This window comes from Hippopotamus amphibius, chromosome X (assembly GCF_030028045.1).
Source record: "Hippopotamus amphibius kiboko isolate mHipAmp2 chromosome X, mHipAmp2.hap2, whole genome shotgun sequence".
Lineage (NCBI taxonomy): Eukaryota > Metazoa > Chordata > Mammalia > Artiodactyla > Hippopotamidae > Hippopotamus > Hippopotamus amphibius.
This window is the reverse complement of record NC_080203.1, coordinates 43,413,469-43,431,519: the sequence shown is the minus strand read 5'-3', so window position 1 is coordinate 43,431,519 and position 18,051 is coordinate 43,413,469. Positions and strand designations below refer to the sequence as shown.

Sequence of the window (18,051 nt, the reverse complement as noted above, 5' to 3'; positions counted from 1 at the left end):
TTAATTTCTCTTTCTGCTCTTTCATTGTTAGTGTATAGGAATGCAAGAGATTTCTCCCCATTAATTTTGTATCCTGCTACTTTATTAAATTCATCGATTAGTGCTAGCAGGTTTCTGGTAGCGTTTTTAGGGTTTTCTATATATGATATCATGTCACCTGCAAAGAGTGACAATTTTACTTCTTCTTTTCCAATTTGGATTCCTTTTATTTTTGTTTTCGTCTCTGATTGCTGTCACTAACACTTCCAAAACTGTGTTGAATACTAGTGGTGAGAGTGGGCACCCTTGTCTTGCTCCTGTTCTTAGAGGGAATGCTTTCAGTTTTTCACCATTTAGCATGATGTTGGCTGTTGGTTTGTCATATATGGCTTTTATTATGTTGAGTTAAGTTCCTTCTATGCCCACTTTCTGGAGAGTTTTTATCATAAATGGATGTTGAATTTTGTCAAAAACTTTTTCTGCATCTATTGAGATGGTCATATGGTTTTTATCCTTCAATTTGTTAATATGATGTATCACATTGATTGATTTGCATATATTGAAGAAGCCTTGCATTTCCAGTGATAAACCCCACTTGATCATGGTATATGATTATTTTAATGTGCTGTTGGATTCTGTTTGCTATTATTTTGTTGAGGATTTTTGCATCTGTATTCATCAGCAATATTGACCTGTAATTTTCTTTTTTTTTTGTGACATCTTTTTCTGGTTTTGGTATCAGGGTGATGGTGGCCTCATAGAATGAGTTTGGGAGTGTTCTTCCTTCTGCTATATTTTGGAAGAGTTTGAGAAGGATTGGTATTAGCTCTTCTCTTAATGTTTGATAGAATTCACCTGTGAAACCATCTGGCCCTGGGCTTTTGTCTGTTGGGAGATTTTTAACCACAGTCTCAATTTCAGTACTTGTGATTGGTCTGTTCATATCTTCTACTTCTTCCTGATTCATTCTTGGAAGATTGTACTTTTCTAAGAATTTATCCATTTCTTCCATGTTATCCAATTTATTGGCATATAGTTGCTTGTAGTAGTGTTTCATGATCTTTTGTATTTCTGTGGTGTCGGTTGTTACTTCTCCTTTTTCATTTCGAATTCTGTTGATTTGCATCTTCTCCCTTTTTTTCTTGATGAGTCTGGCTAATGGTTTATCAATTTTGCTTATCTTCTGAAATAACCAGCTCTTAGTTTTATCGATCTTTGCTATTGTTTCCTTCATTTCTTTTTCATTTATTCCTGATCTGATCTTTATGATTTCTTTCCCTCTGCTCACTTTTGGGTTTTTTGTTCTTCTTTCTCTAATTGTTTTAGGTATAAGGTTAGGCTGTTTATTCGATATTTTTCTTGTTTCTTGAGGTTGGATTGTTTTGCTATAAACTTCCCTCTTAGAACTGCTTTTGCTGCATCCCATAGGTTTTGGGTCATTGTGTCTTCATTGTCATTTGTTTCTAGGTATTTTTAGTTTTCCTCTTTGATTTCTTTAGGGATTGCTTGATTGTTTTATAACATATTGTTTTGCCTCCACGTTTTTGTATTTTTTTTACAGTTTTTCTCCTGCAATTGATATCTAGTCTCATGGTGTTGTGGTTAGAGAAGATGCATTATATGATTTCAATTTTCTTGAATTTACCAAGGCTTGATTTCTGCCCCAAGATGTGATCTATCTTGGAAAATGTTCCATGGGCCCTTAAGAAGAAGGTGTATTCTGTAATTTTTGGATGGCATCGCCTATAAATGTCAATTAAGTCGAGATGGTCTAATGTGTCATTTAAAGCTTGTGTGTCCTTATTTATATCCTGTTTGGATGATCTGTCCATTGGTGAAAGTGGGGTGTTCAAGTCTCCTACTATTAATTTGTTACTGTCAATGTCCCCTTTTATGGCTGTTCGCATTTGCCTTATGTATTGAGGTGTTCTTATGTTGGGTGCATAGATATTTACAACTGTTATATGTTCTTCTTGGATTGTTCCCTTGATCATTATGTGGTGTCCTTCCTTGTCTCTTGTAATAGTCTTTATAGTCTAATTTGTCTGATATGATTATTGCTACTCCAGCTTTCTTTTGACTTCCATTTGCATGGAATGTCTTTTTCCATCCCCTTACTTTCAGTCTGTGTGTGTCCCTAGGTCTGAAGTGGGTTTCTTGTAGACTGCATATATAAGGGTATTGTTTTTGCATCCATTCAGCCAGTCTGTGTCTTTTGGTTGGAGCATTTAATCCATTTACCTTTAAGGTAATTATTGACATGTATGTTCCTATTTCCATCTTCTTAATTCTTTTTGGTTTGTTTTTGTAGGTCTTTTCCTTGTCTTGTGTTTCCTGCCTAGAGAATTTCCTTTAGCAGTTGTAAGGCTGATTTGGTGGTGCTAAATTCTCTTAACTTTTACTTGTCTGTAAAGCTTTTGAGTTCTCTGTTGAATCTGAATGAGATTCTTGCTGGGTAGAGTTGTCTTGGCTGTAGGTTCTTCTCTTTCAAGACTTTAATTATCTCCTGCGACTCCCTTCTGGCTTGCAGATTTTCTGCAGAGAGATCAGTTGTTATCCTTATGGGTTTTCCCTTATATATTATTTGTTGCTTTTCTCTTGCTGCTTTTAATATTTTTTCTTTGTGTTTAATTTTCTTTACTTTGATTAATATGTGTCTTGGTGTGTTTCTCCTTGGGTTTATTCTGTATGAGACTCTCTGTACTTCTTGGAGTTGATCAACTATTTCCTTTCCCATGTTAGGGAAGTTTTCCAGTATAACCTCTTCGAATATTTTCTCAGACCCTTTCCTTTTTTCTTCTTCTGGGACACCTATGATTCGAATGTTTGTGTGCTTAACGTTGTCACCGAGGTCTCTGAGACTGTCTTCCATTCTTTTTTTTTTTTCTTTTTTCTTTTTCCTGCTCTTGGCAGTTATTTCCACTGCTCTATCTTCCAAGTCACTTACTCATTCTTCTGCCTTAGTTATTCTGCTGTTTATACCATCTAGAGTATTTTTAATTTCAGTTATTGTGTTGTTCATTACTGTTTGTTTGCTCTTTAGTTCTTCAAGGTCCTTATTAAATTTCTTGTATTTCCTCTTTTTTTAATCAAGATTTTAGATCATCCTTACTATCATTACTCTGAATTTTTTTTCAGGCAATTTGCCTATTTCCTCTTCATTTATTTGGTCTTGTGGGTTTTTATCTTGCTCTTTGCCTGAAAGTTGTTTCTTTGTTTTCTCATCTTGTCTAATTCATAGTATTTGCTGTCTCCTTTCTCTATGCTGTCTAGTAGTAATTCCTCTTGTTTCTGTTCTTTGCCCTCTATGGTGGGCTTGGTCCAGTGTCTTGAGTAGGCTTCCTGATGGGAGGGTGTGGTGCCTTCTTTATGGTGTGTGGCTTTGAGTCTTTTCCCTCTGATGAGCAGGGCCATGTCAGGTGGTGTGTTGTAGGGTATCTGTGAGGTTAATATGGCTTTAGGTAGTCTGTGTGCTGATGGATGGGTTTGTGTTCCTGTCTTGTTTGTAGTTTCGTGTGAGGTCTCCAGCACTGGCAGTTGCAGGCAGTCAGGTGAAGCTGGGGCTTAAACTCTGATAGAGGCCTCCATGAGAATTCTCTGCAGTTAATTTTCCCTGTGGCTGAAGACTCTCTAGTGGTCTAGTGTCCTGGACTTAGTGCTCCCTCCCCAGAGTCTCCAACTTGACTTCTGGTCAAGGAATCCAGACTCCAGAGGTCACTAGTCCCAGGAATAAAGGGGATTAAAAAAGACTATCCAAGTCCCAGAATAATGGTTAAAGGTGAAGTCAAACAAACAAATACTGAATCAAGGAAACACGTACATGCACAAGAAACACAAAAGCAGAACCCGATAGAACATAAAGCACTAGAACAACCTGACTGAAGAACCCCAGAACGCATTCAGACAATTAAAGAGAAAACCAACAAAAATTCAAAACCAAGAAAAAACAAAAAACAAAAACAAACAAACAAACAAAAAACACACAGGGAAATTGTGAAAACGAGGACCAAATATAACAGGGAGCAAATAGAATCAGGGAGCAAATATAACAAAGAGCAAGAGCACAACCAGTTAGACTGAGGATCCCCAAAATGAAATCAAACAATTGTAATTAGAACTAAGATAAAGACAAAACCTAATAACAAAAACCAAAATGGTTTGTCATCTGAAGATTAAAGCAAGGAAACAAAGCAGACCAATAATGTTGATTAAAAGTAAAATAAGATAAAATAAAATAAAAAGAGATAAAACAGAGAGCAATGGAAGAGCATAGTATGATTGGAAACATAAAAAGAAAAAAATACAAATGTATTAAAGATAAAGAAGAAAAGAAGATAGGGGAGATAAATTCAGCACTACAAAAAAGCTAGCTAGAAATAGAAATATATAAAAAGGCTAAAAGTAAAATTAGAATAAGAAATATGTTATAAAACATGAAAATCCCTTCAGACTATGATGGTAATTTAAAAAAAAAAAGCTAGAACTGACTACAGAATGGACCAGATCAATAGAATTAATAATAATAATTCTGTTTCCTTGAGGTCTCAGTTGTACGTGTCCTTGTACACGCCTTGAGCCTCAGTCCACCTTCACCTCTCTAAGAGGCCCTCTTCTGCCTCTGGGTTGGACTCTGGACCTGCTGTGGATCCTATGGGGTCCACTTAGGCTCTGATCTGGCTCAGTTCCTGTGTGTACTTGCTCCCACAGTACACAGTTGCCAGAGCTAGACCTTTTTCATTTGTGGGAACATTCATTGTCTATTCAGATATTCCAAAGTCATAGGGTCTACCTAGCTGATCATGGGGATTTAGTCTGCAGCGTGTATATCTGATGGAAATATTTTAGAACCTCTTCCTTAATCCCCCTATCCCTGGTGTTCAGCTTTGGTTTTTCCCCTGCTTTTGCATGTGGTCTAACTGCCAGAGTCTGGTCCTGAGGCTGCCTTGGAGCTGTTTGGGTCTGCCTCAGTGAGAGTTTCCTTTATTGTTCATCTGCAAATGCAGATGTGTGGGGAGAGAGAAGCTTTCATAGTGGCACCTCTCCCTGAGTGTGACTAAACAGTAGTGGGTTGCAGGAGCCCCTGGGATGATGCCAAATGTGCAAGGCTGCTGATGGCCACGGGTATAGGAAATCTGGCCTTAGTGTGGTTCTTTAACTGTGCCCAGCGCAAGGTGCCTGATGGGCAGCCCTCGAGGGTTTTTTGTGTTACTCTGCAACCAGCAAAGTTTCCTTTGTTGTTCATCAGTAGGCCCCAGTATGTGGGGAGAAGGAGGATACAGTAGTGGCTCCTTCCCCTGCATGTGAGTCAGCAGTAGTGCCCCTCCTGAGTCCCAGGAACCCTGGCAGTGGTGGCAGTGCCTATTGCACAGGGAAGCCCGCAGACTCAGGTATAAGTGGAATGTCTCCAGAGCTGGTCCACTCTGCAGACTTCTTCTCGTTCTCAGCAGGAGGCCAGCCCCCCTGGGGGGCTTTTTCTATCCCTTGTTGACTGTGACAGCCAGGCCCAGAGGGGAGCTCCCTTTGTTTGCCGCAGGCGCCGAAAGAGAGGCTACAACAGCGGCTAATTCCCCAGCAAGTGAGTCAGCAATAGTGCCCTGCTTGGCTTGTGGGAGCCCTGGCAGCAGAAGTGCCAATTACAGAGGGAAGCCGGTGGGCTCAGGTATAAGCAGAATGTCTCCAGAGATATCCTTCTCTGCAGACTTCTTCTGGCTCTTCTGAAAGAGAGGCTACAACAGTGGCTTCTCCCCACTGCTTGTGAGTCAGCAGTAGTGCACCATCGCCATGGCTGCCCAGCTTTCTGCAATAGGCATTCTCCACTGCGGATTTCTTCCCTCCTGTCCCCTCAGTCTGTCTCCCCACAGCCAACAATGTTTCCCACCCTGAACCAGTTCTCCAGTTCCCACATTCCAGCTCCCAGACCCCCTGTACAGCTGTGAACCCACGTCTCAGTCTGGGACATGCAGAGCCATGGTTTCTCACTCTTTCCCTTCTGCCATGCTTCACCCTCTTTGGAGAGTCCCAAATGCCTCCCTCCTGACCCAATCAAATTCCCTGTTGGAGTGAGGGTTTCCCATCAGATAAGGGGGGTTTTCCCGAATTCGGCAATCTCTCTTCTGTTTCAGCTCCCCCCACCCCAGGGTGTAGGACCCATCCCTTTCCTTTCTTCTACTCTCCTTTTTTTCCCCCTCTGTCCTACCCAGTTATGTCAGGATCTTTGCAGTCCTTTCTGGTGTCCAAGGTCTTCTGCTAGTGTTCACCTGGTTTTCTATCGGAATTATTGCACCTTTTGATGTATTCCTGATGAATCTGTGGAGAGAGATGCACTCCATGTCCTACTTCACCGCCATCTTCCAGCCCCAAATTTGCATTTTAAATGGAAATATTTACACTATAGAATTGAGCTGTGCTATGTGATACAGCTAGCAAAATGTGGCTATTAAAATTAAAACTAAAACTAAAATGAAAATGTAGTTAAATTTAAAATTCAACCTCTCGGACACACTGACCACATTTTAAATCCTTAATAGCCATGTGTGGATAGTGGTACTGTATTGGACAATGCAGATACAGAACATTTCTATTACTGCAGAAAGTTCTATTGCAGAGCGCTTCTATAGAGAGGTTCCCAGCTTTGTACAAAAGGCTAAGATTTGCCATTTTTCTGTTGTTCAGTTCTCAACTGTATTGAAATACTTCAGGATATATCATTGAGTGTAAATTAGGGGATTAAGATTCAGGAATCAACTCTTCTCTTGAAAGTTTTGTCTAATCTATCATTTTCTAATATATTGTTGGGCTCTTTTTCTACTGGTTAGTATAGGAGGCCAGAAATACCACACAGCCCTTCCTATTCTTGATACATTCTCTTTTTTTTTTCTCATGAGACTATCTGTATACCAGTCTTACTGTGTACCTTTTTACACAGATAGAAGTATTTAGCAAGTGTACACTTAATATTCAAAACAAAAAAGCCATGTAGATCTAACAGAACAAATCTTGAGCTTGTCACTACCTGTGAAAACAGAACATAGGATCTTGGCCCCATAAGGATTTATCAAATGATATCTCCTGAATGAAAAGAAGCTACAAGAAAAATACCAAGGGATTGAACTGGTACACTATAAAAATGAAGTCGATAGTTGTGATCACCATTGTTACTAATGTCTTTTTCACATTCTACAGAATCTTCTTCTGAGGAAGAGAGTCCGGTGACAAGGAGGAGGTCCCAGTCATCACCACCTTATTCTACTATTGATCAGAGGTTGTTGGTTGACATCCATGTAGGTTTCCATCTTAATTCTTAACGTATTTATATCGGTTCTTTTTAATTTTCAATTTCTTTTGACATATATATTTTCATCTTCATTTGAGGGAAAAGTTAAAGTGTTCAGTTTTTAAATTAATCTTTCAAATATAGATTTCTATTGCTATGTCAGTATAAAGAATATGAAATCTAGAAATTAAATTTGAAGTGTAAAAACATTTAATTGATCATAAAATATTCTACTTTCACATTCTTGTTCTGAATATATTCAAGAGAGGCGTGATAAAAACCTGCTTGTAGGAGCTAATCTCAAATTAAGGAGTAAAGTTTAGATGCTCAATTTTTATCTAATATCATTTCTCGGATGATGAGGCAATGCATAAAGATAAAACATTTAGTGAAAAATAAAATGCTTTCTAATTTCACAAATAAAAAGGTCTTATTATTTTTGCTGTGTGCTTTCAGATCATTCTATTTTACTTTTGTAATTACCTCCACCCTACTGCACATACACCCCTTTCATATTGCCCAGAGGTTGCTTATAGGACCTATACCATACTTAAAGGTGGATTTATATTAATTTGCTTCTTAGAATTGTTTGCATTACTTTATTACAACCTATTTTGTATAAAACTGGAGCTGGGAAATTAACATATTTTAAGAGCTATGTGTTAATCCCAATATGAAAGGATAAAACAAAAGGGAAAAAGTGACTGTCTTCTGTAGAGTGTCAAATCATCTGTTCTCTTCTCCAGCACCAAAACCAAATGTCTAGTTCTCAGCAAATAAGTAGGGCTAATAAAAAAAAAATGAGTAAATTTTGCCCTGTGTGATCCAGAAAGGCCATTAATGATCACAGCCCGAGGTTTGGCTTTTGGCAGCTCATCCTCACAAAAATGTTGGCTCTATCTAGTGAGTGAACATCTTCATTTGAATTGAAAATATATTTAAAAATATTGTCAGCTTGGAAACTTTCCAATCTAGAAGAAAATGAAAGGCTACTAGAGACTACATTAACCTTTCTTGTGCACACAGGTTCCAGATGGATTTAAAGTAGGAAAAATATCACCCCCCGTTTACTTGACAAATGAATGGGTAGGCTATAATGCACTCTCTGAAATCTTCCGGAATGATTGGTTAACTCCTGCACCTGTCATTCAGCCACCTGAAGAGGATGGTGATTATGTTGAACTCTATGATGCTGGTGCTGTTACTGATGGTGATGATGATGATTCTAATGATGCTTATGAAGATACTTATGACCATGACAATGGCAGTGATGAGGTGGATAACCAGATTGATCAGGCTAATGATGTTGGTGAAGACCATGGTGATGATGACAATGATGAGGTTGTTAACAAAGGCAATAATCATGATGATGCTCCTTGTTGGCCAAGGTTGGTTTTTCTGGATTACTTGCATTATCCATGTTTTATAATTTCAAAACTATTTGCATCTTTGGTTTACTTTCAAAATGTATTACCAAGAGGGTGAATGAATTGTATTTGCATATTGGTAAATAGTTGATTTTAAATAATAGATTTTAAATTATTTTAATGCAAAACAATTTTGCATTTCTTGGAATACTGTATTTTATTAGCATTCAGCTATTTATTAGGTTCTTTATAACTGAAATTGTCTGTTTCCATTAAAATTAATGTTACTGAATCATTCTACCTTATAAAATACAATGAGTGTGAGAAATGGGGTGACAAACTAAGTAGTGTACCTCTTAATAATTGTAAGGTGAAGCCCTGATGTTTGTGAACAAAATCTCTAAATTTGCTGAGAAAAATGAAATGCAAATATGATACTCACTTGATAGTTTTAAGCTCTAACTTGCTAACATAGCATTATCCTTGGGATTCTGAAAACGACTGTGACTAAACTGAGTGCTCGTTCAATTTTATCTTCTTATAGAGTAGCTGATCAAAGTGATAATATTTACTGAAGTAGTGTTTTTGGCATACCACCAGTTCTTTGCTATATATATAGTTACTTGCTTCTGTTCTATAAACAGCCAGTGTGTTCTTATTTACATATGCTTATGGTTTGTATTTAAACTGCTCTCAAAGATGATTCATTAATATAGTCTATTTTATATTTTTAGAAAAATAATTAACAGTGGGAGAAATGTTTGCTTTATAATATTGAAATCCATATTTTGTTTTGTTAATTTTCAGATGTTACTGGGGATATACATGACAGAAGAGACTACAGATTATTCAACATTTTTTCTTTTTTGCCAACTAAAAAACTAGCAGGAATTCTGTTCTCAAATTCGTTTGCTTTTATAATTATCATAGATGCATATTTATGTTGTCTCATGCAAAAGATCATTGAGACATTTTGCTAAGCTTGGTGTTCTTAGCAAATAATTAAGTGACTATCTTAATGAGATCTCTATTACTGAAGTTCCTGGTGATAGTAGTAGAACAATCAATGGAAATCTGCTGCAAAGTGGACAATACACATGTTTTAAAATCAAGGCATGTGTTTAAATTAACATAAATTACATATATTACAAGAATTATTTAAATATGCTGTGGTTGAACCAAAAATATGGGCTTGATCATTCATGTGGCTGTGAAGTTGCTAATGCATGAAGTAGTCTATGGTTTAAGAAAAAAACATATTATTGCTACTAACCTAACACATGTTCCTAATAAAGGATGCAAGTTCTCTTCCATCTGCCATCCAAATGCAGCCAGGGAATTGATAATGTCTGTGGTATTAATTCAGTATTTAAGATTAACAGGATTTAGGGGCATTTTTCATATCTATATCATACCAGTAGTGTTCACATAGAGCAAAAACATGCCTGGAGGTGGAATATATGTGTAAGGCATCCTAATTTTGTTTCATTTGTTGACTTTCATATATGTTTTTGTTGGGTGGTTTTCTATCATTAACTGGATCTTGTTATCAGGCTAAGCTGTGGCAGAGGTGGAAGCTACAAGCAAGATGGTAAAGATGGAAGTGATGGAGGAGAAGGAACTTTCAGCAGCAATGGAAGCCAGAGAGCTAGTGGAAGCCACGGAGGAAGCACAGCCAGTGGGGACAGTGCAGCCACTGGAGATCATGAAGGACATAGAGCCAATACAGGCAGTGGAAGAAGAGGCAAAGAGGGTAATGGAAATGAGGGAGTCAGTGGAACCAGTGAAAAGAGAGAAGCCCTTGAACTCAATGGAGAAGAAAATTGCTCAGAGACAGAAGATCCAGTATTGGAGAGACCAGCATCCCATGAATTTCAACATCAACCAGAGGTAATGTATCATTTGAAAAGGAGAATGAATTCCTCTCCTTGTGAATGTGGTTCTTCATGTGATATGTCATAGTTTCAGTCATTACAAATATATTTTAAACTTCTATCCCAAAGCCGTAAACATTTTTAATTATAGCTGTAGATAGATCTTTATTTCTTCTAATTTTGGTGGTTCTTATTTTCTTCCAGGGACAAAAATATCTTCTTTGTTTACCTCTTTACTCAGGTCGCATACTTGGGAAAGGGTCTCTTAACACATACATTTTTCTCTGGGAGGTTTTACTGTGATAAAATACACATAACATAAAAGTTTACGTTTTAACCATTTTAAGTGTACAATTCAGTGGAATTAAGTACAATCACAGTGTTTTACAACCATTACTACTATTCATTTCTGCAGACTTTTTATCATCTCAAGCAAACAATTAATTCCCCATTATCCCTCCCCCAGTTCTTTTTGTTGTTGTTGTTCTTTTTCTTTTAAGCTCTTTATTGGAATATAATTGCTTTACACTCCTGTACTCCCCCAGTTCTTAATAACCGCTATTCTACTTTCTATCTAGGTACCTTATATAAGCAGAATCATACAATATTCGTCCTTTTGTGTGTGTCTATTTCACTTAGTATAGTACTTTCAAGGTTCATCCATTTTGTAGCATGTATCAGAATTTCCTTCCTTTTTAAGGCTGAATGATATTCCATAGTATGAATATATCACATTTTGTTTATCCATTCATCTGTTCATAGACACTTGGGTCATTTTCACTTTTGGCTGCTGTGAACATTGGTGTACAAGTATCTGTTGTTGGAGCCCCTGTTTTTAATTCTTTGAGCTATATACCCAGGAATAGAATTGTTAGCGTCTATTTTAACTTTTTGAGGAACTGTTAACACATACACTTTAAAAGAGAAGTATATATACTACCAACTGTAAAATAGATAGTCAGTGGGAAGTTGTTGTATAACAAAGGGAGTCCAACTCGAGGATGGAAGATGCCTTAGAGGACTGGGGCGGGGAGGGTGGGGGGGACTCGAGGGGGGGAGTCAAGGAAGGGAGGGAATACGGGGATATGTGTATAAAAACAGATGATTGAACTTGGTGTACCCCCAAAAAAATAATTAAAAAAAAGAGAAGTAGTGTACTGTGTTTATACAATTATTTTGTCATTCACAAAACATTTACAGACTTTATAGATAGGTTTAAAAATACTCAAGTAGCTTCACCTATGCTAGATAAATAGGAATTATCACAAAGATTTCCTGGTATACGTGGTATTCGAGCTAATTCTTGACAGATGGGGAGTATTGGATATCTGAAAACAGAGATGAGATTACAATAGAGGAAGGATCATGCCAATTTACTTTTCCAGCCTATTGTCCTATCATACAAACTAGCTTACAAGATACCATGCTCTTTCATGAATAAGTGACCTTGTGCAAGCACTTCCCTCTGTCTATAAGGCTTCCTCTTACCTCTTCTCTGTTTGTGAACTAGTCTTCCTTCATGATCCAACTCATATATCATCTCTGACTTCTCAAGGCAGAAATATACACCCCTTCATCTGTGCTTGCAAGCATTTTGCCCATCGTTTTATTACTTATGACATAATTTATTTATTTGTTTACTTGCTCTTCTGTCATGATAGATTGTAAACTCTTAAAAGGCAGGAACTATGTTTAATCCATCCTTGATTATTTTTCTTTACCTACTCCCACAATCCCAGGTTCTAACCTAGGACTTGGTCTGTGTTAGGCATACAATAATTATGGAAGAAATCAAGGAAGGAAGGAAACAAAGAAAACAAGGAAGGAGGAAACTCCCTAGATGGTTTCCAATGGGAAAGCAACATCAGTGGGAAAGTCTGCCTCTCTGTCTGTCTATCTGTCTGTTTATGTATCTGTCTATCATCTATCTATCTATCTATCTATCTATCATCTATCTATCTATGTTTCTATCCATCCATCTATCCATCCATCTATATTAACTACCTACTGCTTACCTACCTACCTGCCTACGTACTTATCTTAATTAAAGACATTAAAACAGGATGTTCCAGCACAGTTTTCATAGCACTCCTGGGTATCTCCAGTTATCTTAAAAAATGTTTTTGACATTTACAGAGTGAGTGGATCTTCTTCTCATTTTAATTTTAAAAGGATAGGTTGCCATAAAACACTTTTGTGGCAGGAAAGTCATAAATACAAGTCTTTGATAGGGCAGCATAACTGTATCAATGCCAAGAATCACTGTTTGGACACAAAGAAATGCTTATCAGCAAACAGGCTTACCAAAAACAGTTGGTATGTTTTTCTACAGGATATGGCATCCCACATAAATTCTGTCACATTTGTGACTTTTATCCTTGAATTTCTCCTCTGTAAGTTAATGGAATCTGGCTAAATTTTCACTGAAGCATGTTCACATTCTTGAATCTGTGTTAGTTGATTTTCCATCATTAGCTTTGTCATCAGACAAAATGGAACTGAATCTACCACAATGGTACTTTTTATTTGTTCATGTAGCTATTTGACATAGCATAGCTGAATATAAGCTTTGGAATCAAACAGAAGTTGGCTTCAAACTCTGGTCCTCCTAATTATCTATATGACCTTGAGTGACTTATTTAACTTCACTAAACTTTAGCTTCCTTGTAAGTAAAATGGAGATAATCATACTTACTTTTGCAGTTGTTGCAAGGATTCACAACAACGCGTAAATAAGGTGCCTAGCAAGGTATCTGATGCATAGTAAAAATTCCACAAATTTTAGTTCCCCAAATTATACAGCTAAGGATTTCATGCTCCTTGAATTTCTACTTTGGCATCAGTTGTCTCAATATAGATTAGTTCTTTCTTTTCTGATAACATTGGTGAGTTCTACTGGTAAATGTGGATTTTATAAAGATAATGAATTATAAGATGTTACAAATTTTGCATTCTCTTTTTCAAATAACCCCTAGGCATATTATATTTCTCTCACTGTTAATTTCCTAATAAAGTCAAAATCAATTTTTAATCATCTTTTAGGAGTTGGGTGGTAGACGTGAGGCCTCAAATGCCATTGCCTCAGGCCCTGCACCTGCAGGACCTGATGATGAAAATGACACTATGGACATATCAGAAGTATCAGCAGAATCAGGTTTTTCTGCCAGCCACTCATCTCCTTCCAACGGTTCTGAAAGGGCTACAAATGCTGACTTTGCCAGTGCCATCTGTAAGTGTATTTAATATAATCTCCAAATGCTGCACTGTTCACATATTAAATACAGTGTTGACCACTGGTTCATTATCAGAAAAGAATCAAATCATTCTGATACTCAGTCAACATAAATTCAGATGGATATATATATTTTGTAAATCTACTCTTCACTTAATCTTTATGGCACATAAATTTGAACCACAATTGAGAAATTAGATCCCTTATCTGGATTTTACTTGCAATCTAATCACAATAACTTGAAATACATTCATATTCAGAATGTATTCTGACCGCCTTGATTGGTGTTATCTGATGGTTTAGGAGTTAAAGAAATGATAGCTCCAATAAAAAATAAAATGCAATAAATGAAAAGGAATTTTTCTAAGCTGTGTCTCATTTGTGGAAACACTCAGGTGCATATGGTGTATACATGGCTATGTTCTCTCAATATCTTCTCCTCACAGTATATGCTGGATTAGTGGAAGTACCTGAGAAATCATCTAAGCGACCCTCTGAAGTCAATGTTAACCCACTATATGCCTCTCCTGAATGTAAAAAACCACTAATCCATATGTATGAAAAGGAATTCACTTCTGAGATCTGCTGTGGGTCTTTGTGGGGTGAGTTTGGTTTCCTAAAACTGAGTTGTTCTATTTTAAAGAATATATTTTTATCTATATAGCAAACTTGTGAAAAATCATTGATGTAAAACAAGTGTTTGCTATTGAAAAACCACTTCCAAGTGTGTGTGTGCGTGTTTGAATTACTTACTCCCCTTTTTATTCTGTTTTTCTTTATAACCTGAATTAACCTTGCTAAAATGTAAAATTGGACTAGGTTATGATTGTCTGAAACTTCAAGCTTAGTATTTTTAATCTGGGGTAGAATGCAACATATAATACCTAATGAGATATTACAAGAAATTTCTTCAGGTTCTTGTTTTTAAAATATCTTGAGTATTTGTAGAGAAATTTCCTTGTGTAATATCTTAACTTTGATAGACTTTTTCAACCCTTTGTTCCAGAAGAATTATAACCACGTTGGTAATGCTGAGACAATATTTTACCTCAAACCAGTCTGAATCATAAATGAAACAGAATAAATGAATGCAAGGAAGGGAAAAATCCAAAATAAATGCCAACATCCAGCCTGCAGTTTCATAGATTTTGCTTAATGTATGACTGAACAGGGGACAGAATGTTAAATTAAAAATGGAACAGTGTAGCAAACATTATAGTTATGTGGATTAAACAGCTTAGAAAAAAGCAAGCCATCCTCAAAGTTCTACTAATATAATGTGTCAGATAACAAGAAAGCAAAGTTAACTTCATTATCATTTCAGTCAGGCAACTACCCAGAGATGAAGCTAATAATGTCTAGTAACTCATTTTTATGACTTGTGGTTTTATATTTTGAAAAATAAAAGATTATAGTATGTGTCAGTGCGGAGGAACAAGATCCCCAAAATGGCTGCTGCCAGTGTCTCAGTCCTCAAGGGGGTCCCAGCTGCCTCCTGCCTCTCCAGGGGGATTCTCCAAGATCAACAAGTGGGTTTGACCCAGGCACCTGTCAAACTACTACATCTGCCCTGAAACTTGGAGCATGTGAGATTTTGTGCATGCCCTTTAAGAATGGAATTTACTTTTCTTATAGCCCTCCAGCTCTCCTGAACATAAGCCCCACTTGATTTTCAAAGGCAGATGTTCTAGGAGCTCATCTTCCCAGTGCCAGACCCCCAGGCTGGGGAACCCAAAGTGGATCTCGAACCCCTTGCTCCTTGGGGAGAACCTCTGTGGTTATAATATCCCTCTTGTTTATAAGTCATCGACCCTGGGGTGTGAGTCTTTACTAAACCATATCTTTGCCACTCCTTCCCATCTTGTTGTGGCTCCTTCTTTATGTCTTTAGTTTTGGAAAATCTTTTCTGCTAGTCTTCTGGTCATTCTCATAGACATTTGCTCTGTAAATAGTTGTAATTTTTGTGTGCCCATAGAAAGAGGTGTATTCGGGGTCTTTCTATTCCACCATCTTGATCTTGACTCCCATTTGAAGTATAATCTAACTTTAGTTCAATCTGCTATTTTAGTCTTATTCAGTCTTTAAACAGTGCTTCTATTTGAATGAATAGAGCCAGCACACAACTAACAGAGTGTAGAAGTGTAAATACATGAAAGTAGGAACTAATTTTATAGGCATTTAGCAATATAAGTTTTTTTTAATATGTGTGAGCACAGAATCACTCAATTTAAAAACAATTTACATATAATTATTTTTAAAGCTTTAAAACCCTGTTACAGTTAGCAATGGGAAATCAACTGAAGACTTTATATATACTAGGCATCTTTAATAATTAATGGTAACTTTCAAAAGGGTTGATCGATTTTTATAAAGTTTGGGACACTAGTAAAAGGTGCTGAGATGTGCATAAAGTTCTATTTATGTGGTGGCACACAAGACACCAGCCAATAGAATATTGCCAGAGGGTATTATCTTCAAATAAATAACAAATAAATTTGTTCTGTTAGGAAAGAGTTCATTTTTACATGGAATGAAGTTACCATTAGCCTGAAATGATGTCACCTTTACATAGATTAGCACACTTGAGTAGCAAAAATACCAATATAAATTCAATTATAAAAATGTTATCTGAGCTAATATAGCACTTTTCTTTTTATATACGAACAGGAGTGAATTTGCTGTTGGGAACTCGATCGAATCTATATCTGATGGACAGAAGCGGAAAGGCAGACATTACTAAACTTATAAAACGAAGACCATTCCGTCAAATTCAAGTTGTAGAGCCACTCAATTTGCTGATTACCATCTCCGGTTTGTTTAAGAACTAAAATTAGCTGAGTAATTATGCAGATTAATTAGGTTGCAAACTGGGCTAAAGACATTCATTCTCAAGTGAAAGTGTTCATTGGAAAGCACTTTAAATATAACCTTTAATTGGGACACCAGGCTTTCTTACTTATATTTTCTTATATATATATTTACAGTTTAAACTTCTGACTCTCCTTTGGTGTTTGGATATTTGATTGTACTGTACCTACCCTAGGTCAGTGTTAAGAAAAACCATGCCATTTGCACCCTTTCAGGTCTTTTCTGAGTAGCCACCCACAGCTTCACAATTCACAGCTTCACCCACCCATGCACACATGACCACACTAACCTCCACTATATACCTTTCTTGTGATGTGTTAGAAGCAACAAAGAACAAAGAGGACAATAATTGGATAAAAATGAGACCCTGTTGTCCCTTCCACAGCCCTATAATAAGGGCCTACAGTTAGGGCTAGTAACAAAAATGGATTCCCTAAGACCTCTCCATTCTTCCCACATAGTAGCTGAACTTCTTAATTTTGATCAGTCAACGCCTGAACCTTGGAACATGAGAGACTAAGTATATGGATGTTAATAATTATTGTGATTATTAAACAGTACTTGGTATCAGGAAAGCACTAACATTAATGTTTACTTTTGGCAAAAAAAGACTGTTTAAAGATTAGGAAAGAAATTTTAAATGGTTTGACTCTAGAATAAAATGCTAATCACAGTAATTTTTGTGTGTTTATATACTTCCTGTCTGTACCTAATAATGATATTGCACATTAATGAATGATTGTTTATGGTCCTAAATATGGTTAACTTTGCTTTAAGTTTTGGTTAGAGAAAATCCTCTACAGATATACTAAAGTGTCATGATTTTTTGGTCACTCATTTGTAATCGCTTGAGGCACACAGAAGCAACATTTAGTTTTTGAAAACAGCTGGGTGGTTTATAGACTGCACATCTGGTTAACAGATTTCTTTACTTTTTATCCAGCTTTCTCTAACCCAAATGTTCTCTTTTTAATGCTTAAGTTTCTCTTAAATGTAGACTATTTTTGCATCAAATAGTACTGAAAACGTTAGTATAGAATAGTTTGGAGCTCAATTTTATTTTACCATTTGAGAATAGAATGGCAATAGATATAGATGCTTGAATTTTAACACTGCTCAAAAAATGTGTAAAACTATATTTATGATTAAATTCATAAATAAGAATCTTATTGTTGGGCCTAGAAATCTTATAATCATAAACCCTAAAAATGAGTATAAAGTTACTATATAGGAAAAGAAATGTGTAATTTTAATGGCTTGTTTTTCTGAAGGAATTGTAAAAATTAGATGGGACTTACAATTAGAACATTAACATTAAAAATAGATTAAGCTGAGAAAAAATAATAAAACTGTTCAATTACTTTGTAAGTATGCTGGAATGAAAGATTACAGTGACCCATCTCTGTGGTCCAGAATGCCTAACTATCAATACATTAGACATCCTTCTCACATATACAC

At 36.5% G+C, this 18,051-nt stretch overlaps 1 protein-coding gene across 1 annotated transcript in view; it reads left to right on the top strand.

Annotated features, from left to right (window-relative positions):
* The window catches only part of NRK (Nik related kinase), a 142,316-nt gene that overhangs the window by 108,582 nt on the left and 15,683 nt on the right, over window positions 1-18,051 (top strand). The window contains exons 17-22 of the mRNA XM_057718596.1: window positions 7,162-7,259; window positions 8,279-8,640; window positions 10,173-10,509; window positions 13,536-13,722; window positions 14,172-14,327; window positions 16,393-16,536. Of these exons, the coding sequence (XP_057574579.1) occupies window positions 7,162-7,259; window positions 8,279-8,640; window positions 10,173-10,509; window positions 13,536-13,722; window positions 14,172-14,327; window positions 16,393-16,536 (1,284 nt within the window). The remainder of the gene's footprint in view (window positions 1-7,161; window positions 7,260-8,278; window positions 8,641-10,172; window positions 10,510-13,535; window positions 13,723-14,171; window positions 14,328-16,392; window positions 16,537-18,051) is intronic.